Source organism: Arachis ipaensis, chromosome B2 (assembly GCF_059453495.1).
Source record: "Arachis ipaensis isolate K30076 ecotype BB chromosome B2, ASM5945349v1, whole genome shotgun sequence".
NCBI classification, from domain to species: Eukaryota; Viridiplantae; Streptophyta; class Magnoliopsida; order Fabales; family Fabaceae; genus Arachis; species Arachis ipaensis.
Window position 1 is genome coordinate 117490115 of NC_142437.1, and position 14690 is coordinate 117504804.

General features: G+C 38.9%; 1 protein-coding gene across 1 annotated transcript; it reads right to left on the reverse strand.

Annotated features, from left to right (window-relative positions):
• Nucleotides 1-10201: 10201 nt before the first annotated feature.
• AUR3 (ataurora3) lies at nt 10202-14388 on the reverse strand. Its single transcript, XM_021116341.2, has 9 exons — nt 14186-14388; nt 13975-14041; nt 13061-13131; nt 12795-12920; nt 11885-12127; nt 11434-11529; nt 10845-11059; nt 10684-10756; nt 10202-10588 (listed from the first exon to the last, which is right to left on the reverse strand). Exons 4-9 carry the CDS (start codon nt 12900-12902, stop codon nt 10490-10492), a joined length of 834 nt encoding a protein of 277 aa, XP_020972000.1. The 5' UTR covers nt 12903-12920; nt 13061-13131; nt 13975-14041; nt 14186-14388; the 3' UTR covers nt 10202-10489.
• Nucleotides 14389-14690: the final 302 nt, after the last annotated feature.

Sequence of the window (14690 nt, forward strand, 5' to 3'; positions counted from 1 at the left end):
AGGTATCTAAATTGAGGTCATTCCTTGGGTTGGCTAATTACTATCGGAGGTTTATCAAGGGATACTCCGCCAAGGCTGCACCATTAACTGATTTTCTCAAGAAGAATCACTCTTGGGAATGGTCAAAGGAGTGTCAAAAGACCTTTGATGAGTTGAAGGCTACTATCACAGAAGGACCAGTACTAGCACTACCCGACTACTCAAAGGTATTTGAAGTCCATACTGATGCTTCTGACTATGCTATTAGAGGGGTTCTGATGCAAGAAGGACATCCGATTGCCTTTGAGAGTTGTAAGTTGAATGATACAGAGAGGCGATACACCGTCCAAGAGAAGGAGATGACCGCGGTAGTGCATTGTCTGAGAACTTGACGTCACTACTTGCTTGGTTCACACTTCATCATCAAGACAGACAATATAGCTACAAGCTACTTCCAAACTCAGAAGAAGTTAAGCCCTAAACAAGCTAGGTGGCAAGATTTCTTGGCTGAGTATGATTTCAAATTTGAATACAAGTCAGGCAAGATTAATGTGGTAGCAGATGCGCTGAGTCGCAAGGCTGAGTTAGCGGCCATTTCTATGGTTGAAGGAAATATTATGTATACCATCAAGGAAGGGTTGCATCACGATCCATTAGCCAATAAGTTGGTGGAGTTGTCTAGAGAAGGTAAGACCAAAAGATTTTGGTTAGAAAATGACCTTCTCTACACTAAAGGGAGAAGACTTTATGTCCCTAAATGGAAAAATATAAGAATAAAATTAGGGAAGGAATGCCACGACACCAAGTGGACTGGTCACCAAGATCAGCGAAGGACCTTAGCACTCATTGAATCTTCTTATTATTGGCCTCAAATGAGAGATGAAGTGGAGAGCTATGTGAAGACTTGTCTTGTGTGCCAACAAGATCAAATTGAAAATAAGACACCAAGCGGGTTGTTGAAACCTCTGCCTCCATCAGAACGACCATGGGAAAGTGTCTCTCTAGATTTCATCTCTGCCTTACCGAAGTCCGAGGGGTTTGGATCTATTCTTGTGGTAGTGGATCGATTTTCGAAGTATGCTACCTTTATACATGCCCCTACTGACTGCACTGTAGAGGAAGCAGCACGACTATTCTTCAAGAATGTGGTGAAATACTGGGGATTGCCTAAGAGCATCATTAGTGATTGAGATCCACGCTTCAAAGAACGACTATGGACAGATCTGTTCAAACTCCTTGGGTCGGAGCTTCATTTCTCAACAAGCTTCCATCCTCAAATCGATGGGTAGACTGAGAGAGTGAATGCCTTACTTGAGTGTTACTTGAGGCATTTTGTAAGCGTTAATCAGAAGGATTGGACAAAACTCCTAGACATTGCTCAGTTCTCATACAATCTGCAAAGGAGTGAGTCTACAGGGAAGAGCCCATTCGAGATTGTGACTGGACAACAGCCGCTTACACCTCACTCTCTTTCTTTCTCTTACTCAGGGAAGAGCCCTGGAGCTTATCATATGATTAAGTCATGGGAAGAACAAGCAGATGGCACTCGTTCTTACCTCGACAAAGCTGCCAAGAGGATGAAGAAATAGGCAGATAAGAAGAGGAGGCATGCAAGCTATCAAGTGGGAGAAGGTAATGATCAAACTTCTTCCACAACAATTCAAAGCCTTTCGCAAAGTTCATAAGGGGTTTAATCCGCAAATACGAAGCACCATTTGTGATCATTGGACATGTTGGGGAGGTTGCTTACAAAGTACAACTCCCTCCCTCTATGAAGATCCACCTGGTCTTCCATGTGAGTATGCTTAAACCATATCATGGAGACCAAGATGAATTGAGTAGAGGTGACTCGAGTCGTGTTCCTCCTGTGGTGATTAGATCATTTGACAAAGAAATCGAAGAGATCTTAGCTAATCGCATCGTGCGACGAAGAGGAGTACCACTATGTATCCAATACTTGATCAAGTGGAAAGGACTCCCGATAACTAAAGCTAGCTGGAAAGCTCATGAAGATCTGTGGCAATTCCAAGAACACCTAGAGCGCTATCATGAACAGAACGCGACGAGGGCGTCTGCGTATTTGGTGGGGGAGAATGTCACGGTAAATTTTAGAAGGTTAAATTTAACAGTGTTTGTATAGTTTTCTGGAGTGTTTGAGAATGCTTTAGATGGTTTCAGAATGTTCTAGAATGTCCTAGAAGATCCCGAAATACCCTAGAAGGTTCTAGAAGACTCTGGAGGGTCATAGAGTATTCTAGAAGAGTGTAGATGTATATAGAAGTATAAAGAGTGGTATGGAATAATCTAGAAATATTTAGAAAAATATGGTAGGATAGATATTTGTAGTGAAGGATCTAGATGATTAATCTAGACCGTTGATTAGATTTAATCCTAACCATCCATTAAGAAGGTGGATGGCTATAAATAGGAGGTGAGAGTTAGAGTTTGTTACGTGTGAATCATTTGTAACAAACACTTAGGCAATAAAGTGTTCTTCCACCAAAGCTTCCTTTCTCTTGTGTTCTCTTGTATTCTTAGCTTTCTTGCTAAGTATTGAGGGTTAGGCTGACTTGGTTTTAGCTCAAGAGGTTGAGTAAGTTCGAGTGTTGGTACGGTAGCGTTAGAGTGTGTCCAAGGCCGTGACAATAGATCTAGTGAATTGGGTTAAAATAGATCTAGTGACCTTTTAGAATCGAATCCAAGTCTAATTAAACTCGATCTAATTTAGCTCATGAATATCTCTACTTTTAGTCATCAATCGATTATTTAGTTTGATAATCTAATAACATATTTTTAGTCTATATTTTTAAATATTAATAATTAAATAATAACTAAAAATCATAAATTTTGATAACTCCTCACATTCCTCTTTTTAGAGTTCTAGGTTATTCAAATTAAATTCTTGTAATCGAATAATTAAATCAAAATTGTATTATTTACACACTTAATTTTTTCTTTTTAAGATTTTAGTATACATATTAATAAATTATTAAGTTACATATTTAAAAATATTTAGAATATTTAGATAAAATGTTTTTACTTAATTAAATTTTTGTTAAATAATTACTAAAAGATACAAAGATTAAAAAAGTTAGAGAAAAGGACAAATAGATCCCTAATCTTTTGCCTCGCGGACATTTTTGTCTCTGACCATTGAAAAATACTTTTAAGTCCTTGACCTTCACAAAACTTGGACGGATCAGTCCCTAACGAAGGCATTTGGACGGATCAGTCCCTAACGGAGGCATTTGGACGGAGGGACTGATCCGTCCAAGTTTTGTGAAGGTCAGGGACTTAAAAGCATTTTTCAATGGTTAGGGACAAAAATGTCCGTAAGACAAAAGGTTAGGGACCTATTTGTCCCTTTTTCAAAAAAGTTACTATGAAATTAAAGATATTTGAGTCATATCACCTCTAAAATTCTCAAACAAGTAACGACACATAATTGTAGAAAGAACTCATTTACTAAAAATTAGCATACATGAAAGATGTTAGAAACAAGAGACTGAGAGAATAATATGAAAAGTGTATTATTGAGTTGTGATCGAAAGTACAATATACAAGAGGTATTTATAGCTGCTAAATGAATCAGAGTAATAAAGGAATAGAATCCTATAATTAATATACAGATATACTACATAAATATAGACGATACTAATGGATCCTAATTGATGCTAATGATTCTCTAACATCCCCCCTCAAACTCAAGTGGGAGCTAAGGATACCAACTTGAGTTTGGATAACAAAGTTCGAAAGCGAGTCGGGTGATGAGCTTTCGTGAAGATATCAGCAGTCTGATCCAGTGTCCCAACGGCAATGAGACGAACAGCATCAATAAGGATACGTTGTCGAACAAAGTGACAATCAATCTCAATGTGTTTGGTGCGTTCATGAAACACATCATTATGGGCAATCTGAATAGCACTGCGGTTATCACAAAAAACATCAGTAGGAGATGACCGAGGAGCACCCAGATCTTTGAGAAGCCAACGAACCAAGATAACCTCAGCAGTGGTGTTAGCGAGGGCACGGTACTCAGCTTCTGTGCTTGAGCGAGCAGTGAATGTTTGCTTCTTAGCACGCCAAGAGATGAGAGCGTCGCCAAGAAACAAACAGTAACCAGTAGTAGAACGACGATCAGTGGGATCACCAGCCCAATCAGCATCAGAGTATGCCTGAAGGGTCAAAGAGGAATGGGCAGAAAAATGAAGGCCATGAAATAGAGTGCCTTTGACATACCGAAGAATGCGAAGAACTACCGCATAGTGAGTAGTACGAGGAGCTGACAAGAACTGGCTGAGGACATGAACCGGATAGGCAATGTCTGGTCGGGTGACGGTCAAGTAGACGAGACCTCCAACTAACTGGCGATAAAGTGTCGGATTATCCAAAACAGTGCCATCCATAGGGGTAAATCGAACATTAGGCTCAAGAGGAGTAGACTCAGTGCGACTATCTGTAATCCCAGCGCGAGCAAGAAGATCTGAAGCATACTTAGCCTGAGAGAGATAGATGCCATCATCGGTGGAGATGACCTCAAGACCAAGAAAATACCTGAGAGAACCAAGATCTTTCATCTCAAAGGTACGGTGAAGTGAGGCCTTGAGAGCAGAGATACCATCAACATCATCCCCAGTGATTATCATGTCATCAACATACAAAAGTAGAAGAACAACTCCACGTTCGCTTTTACGAATGAAGAGCGCATTCTCATGAGGGCTAGAAGTAAAACCAAGACTGCATATGGTAGTGCTGGACTTGTCAAACCATTCACGAGGAGCTTGCTTAAGTCCATAAAGTGCCTTGCGAAGGAGACAAACCTTATCAGAAGGACAAGGATATCCCGGAGGTGGTTTCATATAGACTGTCTTTTTCAAATCCCCATTAAGAAATGCATTCTTCACATCCATCTGACTGAGAGACCATTTTTTAACCGCGGCAATGGCAAGAAGAGCTCGAACAGACGTAAGGCGAGCGACAGGGGCAAAAGTCTCTTCATAATCAATACCATACTCTTGCGTACAACCTTGAGCAACCAAGCGGGCCTTATAACGGTCAATAGAGCCATCAGAGCGAGTCTTGATCTTGTATACCCATCTACTGCCCACAACTTCCTGATCAGAAGGAGGATCAACCAGATCCCAAGTGTGTGCTTTTTCAAGTGCCTGTAATTCTTCTTGCATTGCTTGTTGCCAATTTGGGTTTGAGGAGGCTTCTCTAAATGTCTTAGGTTCATGTTGATGAAGAATAGTAGAAAAGCAATGGTAATCAAGAAGATGAGGAGGTGGATTCCTTACCCTAGAAGAACGAGCGGGAGGAGGAGGCATGACGGTAGGAGCAGGATCATCGTCCAGTCTGGAATCATTGGGAGATGGAGAAGGCGGAGGAACAGGAGGCTGTGGAGGGTCACTCGAGATAGAACCTGTAGAATCATCACTAGGAAAAAGATCAACATTGGGGTTAGTAAACAAAGGTGACTGAGTAGTAGGAATCGACTCAAAGGATGAGAACCGAGAAAACATGTGGTGCTCCCAAAAGACAACATGACGAGATATACGAATACGTTTAGAAAGAGGATCCCAACAACGATAACCCTTGTGTTCAGTGCCATAACCAAGAAAACAACACATACGAGCCCGAGGTTCAAGTTTACTATGTTCATGAGGCTGAAGAAGAACAAAACATACACAACCGAAAACTCGAAGAGAACTGTAATCTGGGGGGGTATGAAAAAGACGCTCAAAGGGAGTAACATTACCAAGAACAGAAGAAGGGAGTCTATTGATAACATGAACAGCAGTAAGAACAGCTTCACCCCAAGTACGCTCAGGACACGAAGAGGAAAGGAGCATTGCACGGACGGAGTCAAGAATGTGACGGTGTTTGCGTTCAGCTCTACCATTTTGTTGAGACGTACCAGGACAAGAAAATTCAGACAGAGTACCTTGTTCTGCAAGAAAGGCTAAGAGTTTGGAATCACGGTATTCCATAGCATTATCACGACGGAAAACCTTAATGGCCTTGGAAAACTGAGTTTTAATCATAGTAGCAAAGTTGATATAGATCTGAGGTAACTCATGGCGATTAGTCATCAAATAAACCCAAGTAAAACGGGAATAATCATCAATGAAAACAACAAAGTATCGAGCTCCGCCCATAGAGGAAGTGGGAGCGGGGCCCCAAACATCAGAGTGAATGAGATCAAAAGGAGAGCAAGCAAGAGATGAATTATTGTGAAAAGATAAAGCAGGTTGTTTGGCAGTTTGGCAAGAAATGCAGTCAAAAGATTCATTCGGAACCTGACCTAAAACACCCTGAGATACAAGAGGACGCAGTTTTCCTAAGGAGGTGTGGGCAAGACGTTGATGCCATAAGTGAAGGGTAGAGGGAGAAGAAGCAGCACAGAGATTTGGTACAGGAGGAATATGAAGACTTTCGAGTTCAAACAACCTTCCGACCTTACGTCCAGTCCCGATGATCTGTCCCGTCCGAGGATCCTGTACACGACAACCAGAAACAGAAAAGGTGACGTCAAAACCCAGATCAACAAGTTGACCAACAGAAATAAGATTGAAGTTTAATTTGGGAATGTAGTAAGTATCAGGAAGATTAAGAGATGACTGAGATATAGAACCCTTGTGTGTTGCATGCAAGAGGGAGCCATTTGCAGTATTGACAGAAGGTCCATGTGTAGTTGCAGACATGGACGAGAAAATATTACGCAACGGAGACATGTGATTAAAGCAACCCGAGTCAAAGTACCATTTAGAAGTACCTGGAGGGCTCGATAAAGCAGCAGGGGTATTACCAGAAACAGAGAGAAGACGCTGTAGAAGAGATGCAATATCAGATAGAGAGACAGTGGTAGGTTCAGTAGTAGCAGCAACAGCAGAAGCAGGCGCAGGACGTGGTGGACGAGTAGGACAGGTAGTAAGCAAATGTCCCGAGAGCTTGCAATAACGGCAGAACAACTGTGAACAATGGTAGCTAATATGCCCTTTCTGGTGGCATGTGCGACATTCAACAGAGGGACAGCTGGAGAACGGGTGCCCGAAACGGTTACAGTTGCGACAGAAGGCCCCCTTTCTGTCTGTGGTAGCAAAAACATCTGATTTTTCCATAAAAGTAGTCATAGAGAACAAGGAGAGGAGAGAAAAACTGCAATTTCGGAGCAGAAAATGAGGAAACGGATGGCAAAATCGGAAAGAGCTCACCAAAAAACCTTAGGGAGGGTCCCACTTGTCTGCCACGTCAGTGATGTGTCAGCGCCACGTCAGCGATGCGTCAGCGCCACGTCAGCGAGCGACGACACGTGGCAGTACCGGATAGGCGGAAGGGGGGCACGTTGGCGCACAGGTGACACGCGGGTCAAGGGAGGTTCGGGTCGGGTCGTCGCGGGTCAGGGTTGCCAACCAGCTTACCGGGTGACACGTGGACGCTCTAGGGACGTCCGATCTGAACGAAGATCCAACGGCTGCTGAAGCTTCTGGATGAGAAAAAATGGTGGTGGACAGCGATGTTCTGACGGCGCGTGGGGGCGAGTGCGGTGGTCTTTGGCGACGATCTCGGCGGCTTTGGAAAGCTGACGGAGAGAAGAACACGATGATGCTGGAGGTGACAAACCAAAGCGTCGGAAACAGCTCGAAAATTGCGATCAAATAGGCACGAGTGGCAGCGGGAGGGAAGATCAAACTGGTCGTGGCAGCGACTTTCGGCGGCGCGTGGAGGCGCGTCCAGAGGCGGATGGCGACGGTTCTGGTTGCGTTGGAATCACGGCGACAAGACGAACAAGATGGTTATGGGGTGACGAACCAAAGCGTCAAAAAGAGAACGAAAAAGGAGGCCAAAGAACACTGCCGACAAGGAAAAACAAAGGGGCTATGAACTAATATTCATCGGAAAAAAAAAGACCTAAGCTCTTGATACCATGTTAGAAACAAGAGACTGAGAGAATAATATGAAAAGTGTATTATTGAGTTGTGATCGAAAGTACAATATACAAGAGGTATTTATAGCTGCTAAATGAATCAGAGTAATAAAGGCATAGAATCCTATAATTAATATACAGATATACTACATAAATATAGACGATACTAATGGATCCTAATTGATGCTAATGATTCTCTAACAAAAGAAAAAGGCAACATAATTTTAAATTTATTTAACAACAACATATGCCAACAAGATAAAGCAAGGCACTTGCCAGCAGTATGTTTTATGGTAAAGAACAGACATAATTAAAATACTTGCCGGTAGTACGAGGTTTCATGGTAAAGAACAGACATAATTAATTAGTAAAGTGTATTCTATTTTGATAAAGTTTCAAAAGAGTAGTTAAATTTGATTAAGATTATATATTTTACTGTTTAGTGATATTTTTTAATTAAAAAAATAAAGTAGAACTAAATTAAGAATTATTAAATAATAAAAAATATCATCATTAACTATGTAAATTTTTAATATAATATTATCGAAATATCATAATCACCGTACTCTATCTACAATAATCATCATAGTTCATAGAATTCTACAATTAATTAAACTAAATAAGTAGATAAACTAGATATAAAAAACTCACAAAGATGAGATCATGGTTGGCATTTGAGGGAAGTACTCAAACCTGTCCCAACTCTTTAACATCTGCAGTTAAAACAAAATAAAAGCAATAAAACAGAACAAGAACAAAAACATGAGCCAAGCTTAAAATAATTAACCAAGTTCTTAGATCTTAAGACCAAGATCATATTCTTAAGAGCACAGATTCAATATCAAATAAAAAGAAAGTTAAGTAGCACAAACTGTATTTGTTGATCTTTCTTCAACAATGGTTCGTATCATCCCTTCCACGACACATGATTTGAAGAACTCCTCGAAGGCTTAAAGTCAAATACTAGAAGCCAAGTATAAATATAGTGTCAAAAAATCTCAAATAGAACATGTTAGTACAAAATTGAGTAAGACTATATGGGAATACACTGTGATGTGTGATGTAAGGGAAAGTGTATTTGAAGGTATATGTATGAAGTGTTGAAAAATGGAATAAATGGAATTGCAGCAAAACTGAAGGTCTAGTGACAAAAACAGGCTATCTTGATCCACCTCAAGTCATAGCTGCAAATGACTAGAGAATGGAATCAAGAACCAGAAGGGGAAGTGGAGGAGAATTCCTCAGTCTCTTTTCTGATTTCTGATTACTGAGTTTCCATTCTCTTTTATACCACTTCTTCATGTGACAAGTGTAACGTTGGGGCCAGCATTGGTAACAGTGCTAGTTCAGTAATTTGCAGGAGACCGTTTTCGACTGGGACCCACTCTGCACGAGGGAGAAATTTTTTTTATTATTTTTGGACAGAATAACACATAACGGTTAACTAACACACAGAGACACACTCACTATAGAGTTCTCCACTGAGTGACCTAGTCCTCAAACCCAAAATATGTGGACTTAAGAGGCAAACACGTAATCACTAGTCTCAAACCCCAATCACCTTTTTGTGTTGTTTTCGTACCCGAGTATGATTATGTAGGAGGGCTCTTGTGAGTTGTGAGGGTTATATATATATATTATATATATAAATTTCCTTTTTTTTTTTGGGTTAAACTGGCCTAATGGTCAAATAAAGAAAAATTACACAATAAGATACAAAAAAGTTACCCCTATAATCATCTAAAAATAAGATAGTCAAAGTTTAGAAGATGTTTAGTTAAAGTTAATTGCTTCTGACTCCTTGCAGATTGTTAGTTGTAAGTTGTTTGCATGTTCGTTATATAGCTTAATTTGCAGAGCACCAAGCCTTTTGTTTTTTTATGATCAGGGCTTTGCCTGTGAATATGTCATAATCAATTACTTAGTCCTCTTGAGGCATTTAGGTGGTAGTTATGAACATTCTGTTATATAATCATGGCATTGGGATGATCGTTATTTGCAGGAGAGAGTCACATTTTAGATTCAACTTCACAAACGAAAAGTTCTCAAGAAATGGGAAGCTCAAAAATGCTAGAGGACCAATTGCCAAACTAAAGCTGATTTGAGCTCCAAGATGGAAGCCATTTGTACAACTTCGTATTTGTGTTGTGCATTGGGGAGAGAAGTGCAAAGCAGAAGTCAGAAGAATATGTTTACTGTTTGTCAAGATTTTAAAACAAAAGGACCCTGTTAACATTTTTAACATACTATTATGGAGTGCATCCAGGTTGTAAAGTTGAATGCCTGGAACCAAAATTAAAACAAAGAGAAGGAAAAATCAATATTATGCATGATTAATGATACATGAATGAACTCCTATAGATGGAACTCAGTCTCATGTACATTCTGTACACACAATTTCAACTACCTAGCTGAAATCCTAAAACCACTGGAAGTGATTAATGTTGTTCAAGTTGGTAGTATACTTTGAACTCCAACAATATCATAAATTTTTCATACATACTACTACAGTACTTGATGTACAATACAGCCTTTATCCTCAAGGACACAGCTAAACTTCAACGTGAATGGCTAAAATTGACGCTAGGTGCAGCTACCCATGGGATTTGCATTCTTGATTATCCACGGATGCTCCATTATTTTCTGAAGCGAGAGCCTTCTTGAGGAGTCTTTCACCAAGAGCTACATCAATTTACATATTGTAGTAAGAACAACAAATTATGTTGATAGAAGGTGTATGATTACGCCTGAATATGGATATGTAAATGTGAACATACCCGACTAATCAGATTTTTTGCTTCTAAAGAAACAACTGGCGTAGCAGGGAAGGATAGGTCAACCTTCATGATCCTATACAAAAATTAAATACATTAAATAACATAACAAAAGTGGCATTATTTGACTACAGACTAGTCTCATCATGTACTTCCATATATACCTTTTGAAGGTATCAGCTTGACTCTCGGCCTCAAATGGAGGAACGCCATAGAGGAACTCATAACAAAGGATACCCAGAGTCCAGTTATCGACTGCATAATCATGAGCTTTGTTTTCTACCATTTCGGGAGCTAAGTAGTCTAATGTTCCGCACATAGTGTGTCTCTTGCCCCTAGATTGTACAGACCAACCAAAATCTGCAATTTTAAGACGACCCTGCAATGAAGCCATTATCATATTGGTTACTCAAGTTCATGTAAATTTCCAAATCTAATTAGCTGATTCAACTTTACTAAATGTTATCATCATACACAGTATAGTAAATTTTCAGTAAGATTTTTTTTTTCCTTTCCACTCCCTAAGTGAGCAAAAAAGCTAAATGTTTTGGACAAAAATGTGAAAACTTCGGAGGGAATCTTATAATTTGCAAAACACAAAATAATCATTAAGAGGCCAAAAGAAGAGTTGCAGAAAAAGGAGAATAATGAACTACAAAATGTCGTGTTGCCAATAACTCGATAGATAACTTAGTATCCACATAGTTTGCATAAGAAGTTAAAGACCAAGGAGGTGCAAAGGGAGAAGAATACCTCATGGTCAAGCAACAAATTTTCTGGCTTGATATCCCTATGAATAACATGCTTCTCATGGCAATATGCCAATGCCTCTGTGAGACTCAAAATATACTAAAATTTTCAGAAAAACAGAAGTTAGAGTCAACATAAATGAGAGATTTACTTCAAAGAGCCAGTGAAACAGGTGATACACATTGCTCACTACAGAGTGTGTGTATATTAGATAATCACACAATAGTATAACTCACAGACCACCACATAATGCAATCAGTTATTCTCTAGGAACACCACATATTGCACCACGACACAGATTAATTGCAGGCTAATCGCTACCATGAACATGGTGCACAATTATCTTTTTCCTCTCTGTGTAGTTCCATATTTCACAGCATGTAAATGCAATTACTTTACTTGCAGTCATTAATCTCATACACAAACACACATTCCCACAGTAAGGAAGAATTACCGTGGCTGCTTGCATCTCAGTGAGGTGGCCTCTTTTTCTAAGCTCCTTGTAGAGCTCACCATTATGAGCATATTCAAGAATCAAGAAAACACGCTCTGGATCATGAAACCAGCCATATAGTCGTAGAATGTTCGGGTGGTGAAGGTTGGATTGTATTTCCATCTCCCTCCCTAGCTGATGGTGAAGTCTGTACTTCTCAATTTGTTCCTTGAATATAATCTTCAATGCAACTACATATTTGCTCTAAAAAATAAATAAATAAATCGGATCAACCCAATTGAATATTTATAAATTAATCGCTCTAAGTGTTTAGTTTTCACAACATTAATGTCTAAGTATTTAACTCTTACACAGACTAGTTCAAAATGTATACACACAATGTTGTATCTTATATGATTGAACTATATTATAAAACACTCTCCAAACATCATATCAATTTAATTAGTCTCTCTTTTCCTTTACAATTAAAACTTTGAGCATCCACATACACATTCCACTCATAATTTTTTTTTCAGAATAAATTCGATATCAAATTACATCATCCATATTAAATTTCAAGAACTCGAAGACCAGTTTATGCTAAAAAGTTCGTCTCAAAATACAAATAATAATATATTTCCCAAGTACTAAAATCGCAAGACCAACCTAAGACGTTGAATTATCTCACAAATCAAACACTCAAACCAAAGTATGTTAAAAACCCAGCTCCCAAAGACTTAGCAAATGAGCACGATGCTGAATTGAAAACTAAGCAATAAACAGCTCAATCTTACATTTACAGAATTGAACAATGAGAGAATCAAGTTCATACACATGTTTATTTTCTCAGGAACTTTCTGAACAACCAAACAGAAAAATTAAGAAAAATAATAATAAAATAATAGACAGGAAGAGAGAGAGAGAGAGAGACCTTGACTTCTCTCGCAACGTAGACTCTGCCAAATTTTCCTCTGCCAAGAGGTTTTCCGATCTCAAAGTCTTTGAGGGACCATTGCCGCTGCAAGTTATCTTCTTCCATTTTTTTTAACTGCTCCTACTGTAAAATAAGGGATATAATATAAATTTCTGTGCTTAAAGGAATGAAACAGATTCATCTAATTCAAACAAGGAAGAGGAATCAAAAGCAAAGGCAGGAAAGGAAGAAATAGCAACCTAAACAAAAAAGAAAGGACCGACCTCAAGATGAAGGCTGTATAATTCAATATCACACCCTTCACAAACCAATCAAATTCTCAAGGATTTGCTGCCTGGGGCAGAGACAAAAATAGTAATGCTGAGTATATTTCATAACTTCAAAGATCAATAGGATGAGAAAAATGGAGAACAGAAGAGTTAGCTGCTTTAATTTGACATGTTGCAGATCCAATCAACACACACACAGAGTGTATATATATATATATATATATATATATATATATATATATATATATATACAACTTGATAATGAAAATCTTGACACGGATTGTATAATAAACAGTTGTGCCGTGAACTAGCAACCAATAATATTGATCAATTTTGAAAATCTGAAAGAACAGAATAAGAAAGAAAAAGTGGCTGCCAGAATTCTAAGTGGAATGCAAAGGCCAAAGAACAAGAGAAAGAGAAAAATGGAGAACAGAATTAGTCAAAAAAAGAATAATACAAATACAATAGATAAAGTGATTAACTGCTTCCCTTACTAGGAACTGTTTAATACTTTTTATTCATCAAGGCAGGATAACTATGATTCTAAATAGTTATTAATATTTACAACTGTGTATTTAGTTGCAACTAATGACAATGGAAGTTAGTTTTGGTTCTCACCAACATCTGATGCATTAACTACATAGATATTATGTAGATTGGCATAGAAGATGCAGAAATTGGATATAGTTCTTGTCTTGCCACTCCAAAAACAAAAGCTTAAATAAGATGAATGAAAATTGAAAAACGTTAGAAGAATGATACCACCAAAAATTGAAGATAGAAAAAGTCAAGATACAAGTATATGCAACGCCCTTAATTTCCCTCAGTCCTCTTCTCTAAGGATCTTCCTAATTAGTAGTAACAGATAGTGAAAAAACAAGGAAGAGAAGAATGAAGGGAGGTACCTGAGAATAGATTTGATCAGAATCAGCGGGCTGGAGTTCCTTCACAGAAAGCTTGCCATCTCTGTCTCTATAAAAGTAAAGATAAAGTGTAATAAAACCCTAAATTGTTTGAGAACAGAACAGATTCAGTTGCAAGAGAATCAATGTAATTGGAACAGAATCACAATGGAAGGACTAGGGCTAGGGACAGGGAAGGGACGACGGAGCCTACCTGAACCGACGGCGACAAGAAGAAGAGGTAGAACTGTAGAAGCGGCGACGACGCTGACGAGCTTCAGCGAGCAGCGACAGAAAACGAGAGGGATGGAGGGAGTGCGAGTGACAGAGCGTGGTGGTGGAAAGTTTCTTGTGGTGCTCTTCGACGGTGGAGAAATGAACGACGACAACGACGGCAGCAGAACGAATTAAGATGGCGGAGGAGGAAGGCGCGATTCGAAACGGCTATTATGTTCGAAATTTTGAATTGGCTGAAGTCGGGGAAGCCAAAAACGACGTCGTTTATCTACGAATCTTAAAATTTGCTTTCTTCGAGAGAATAAAATTGAGCCCTTATCTTGTTTAACTTCCAAAAACAAACTGTGGCATGCTGTCTATGTTTTTGGTGATTAATGATTATAGATACTAATTAAACAGGTTAAAATGAATGAAAATGTTAACTTATTAGATTTTTTAAGTTTAAGTAGAGACTTAATTTTTTTTCAATTCATATCAGGTAA

What these genes read in the sequence shown, in the direction of transcription:
- AUR3 (XM_021116341.2), bottom strand. Translation starts at nt 12,902, where the DNA reads ATGGAAGAAGATAACTTGCAGCGGCAATGGTCCCTCAAAGACTTTGAG. An exon ending in ACGTTGCGAGAGAAGTCAAG is followed by an intron (nt 12,128 to 12,794) that starts GTCTCTCTCTCT and finishes TTTATTTTTTAG; the next exon opens with AGCAAATATGTAGTTGCATT. An exon ending in CTGAGATGCAAGCAGCCACG is followed by an intron (nt 11,530 to 11,884) that starts GTAATTCTTCCT and finishes TGAAAATTTTAG; the next exon opens with TATATTTTGAGTCTCACAGA.